At 39.7% G+C, this 1075-nt stretch overlaps 1 protein-coding gene across 1 annotated transcript in view; it reads left to right on the top strand.

The window, feature by feature from the left end:
- The window catches only part of PDE3B (phosphodiesterase 3B, cGMP-inhibited), a 155750-nt gene that overhangs the window by 128252 nt on the left and 26423 nt on the right, over positions 1–1075 (top strand). The window contains exon 12 of the mRNA XM_005885892.2: positions 403–602. Within this exon, the coding sequence (XP_005885954.2) occupies positions 403–602 (200 nt within the window). The remainder of the gene's footprint in view (positions 1–402; positions 603–1075) is intronic.

The following is a 1075-nucleotide window of genomic DNA, read 5'->3' as shown; positions in this document are numbered from 1 at the left end:
CTGCGCAGCGCCTAGCAGCCGACTTAGAACTGGTGCGGGCCAGGGGAATCCCACTGTTTAATTAAAACAGAGCATCGCAAAGGCCCACGGCGCTGCCCAGTGCCCTGAATGTTAAACAATCTGATTAAAAAATGGACATTCTTCTAAAGACATCTACATGGCATCAGGTACACAAAAAGATACTTGACATCATTAATTATTAGGGAAATAAAAATCAAAACCACAGTGAGATCCCCTAACACTTGTTAGGATGGCTTGTTATTGTTTTAAGTCCTTGTTTATAAATAGAAACTAATTCATAGTAAGTAAACATAAGATAATCATATTGCCTATGGGGATTCCCCTCCTTAGCCTCATTGTGAGGAGGTTATATGTCTAATGCTGCTTCTGCTTGTTCCTCAGAGTCTGATGATAGAATTAACCCTGGGCGGATTGCTTACATTTCTTCGAGGAGCTGCTCAATCCCAGATGAGAGCTATGGCTGCCTGTCTTCAAACATTCCTGCCTTGGAATTGATGGCTTTGTATGTGGCAGCTGCCATGCATGATTACGACCACCCAGGGCGGACAAATGCATTTCTAGTGGCTACAAATGCCCCTCAGGTAGGAAATACTTTTTCGGAAAGTTTAAAGAGTGATTCTGGAATTTTACAATCATTTTGTGCATTCTTTTGTATATCATTCTCCAGTTTAATCGTATGGCCATTACCTCGACATGGAATTGGATGTTAACACATGACATTGACATGACGTGTACTAAAGAATTAGGGGGGGAAGTCTCCTTCAATTAGAAAAGAAAATGTTTATGAAAGAGTGACTCATTGTTTTATGAAATTCTGCAGTTCTTGTTTTAAATATTTTTGCCTTTGATCAAAATGTAAGACTCACTCTTCCTTCTGGCAAGGTCCTTTGTATGGCTAGAAGCTATAATGATGAGCAACTGTTATTTTTGTTGTTGTCTTCTTTTCCTCTAAAACAGTGGTTCTCAACCTTGGCTGCACATTAGAATCACCTGGGAATCTTTTTAAAATTCTGATTTCTGGGCCTCATCCTCCAGAAATTCTGTTTCTTTGTTA

The sequence above is a fragment of the Myotis brandtii genome, unplaced genomic scaffold (genome assembly GCF_000412655.1).
Source record: "Myotis brandtii unplaced genomic scaffold, ASM41265v1 scaffold934, whole genome shotgun sequence".
Classification (NCBI taxonomy): domain Eukaryota; kingdom Metazoa; phylum Chordata; class Mammalia; order Chiroptera; family Vespertilionidae; genus Myotis; species Myotis brandtii.
Note: the sequence above shows the minus strand (reverse complement) of the source record. Positions and strands in the feature narration are given on the sequence as shown.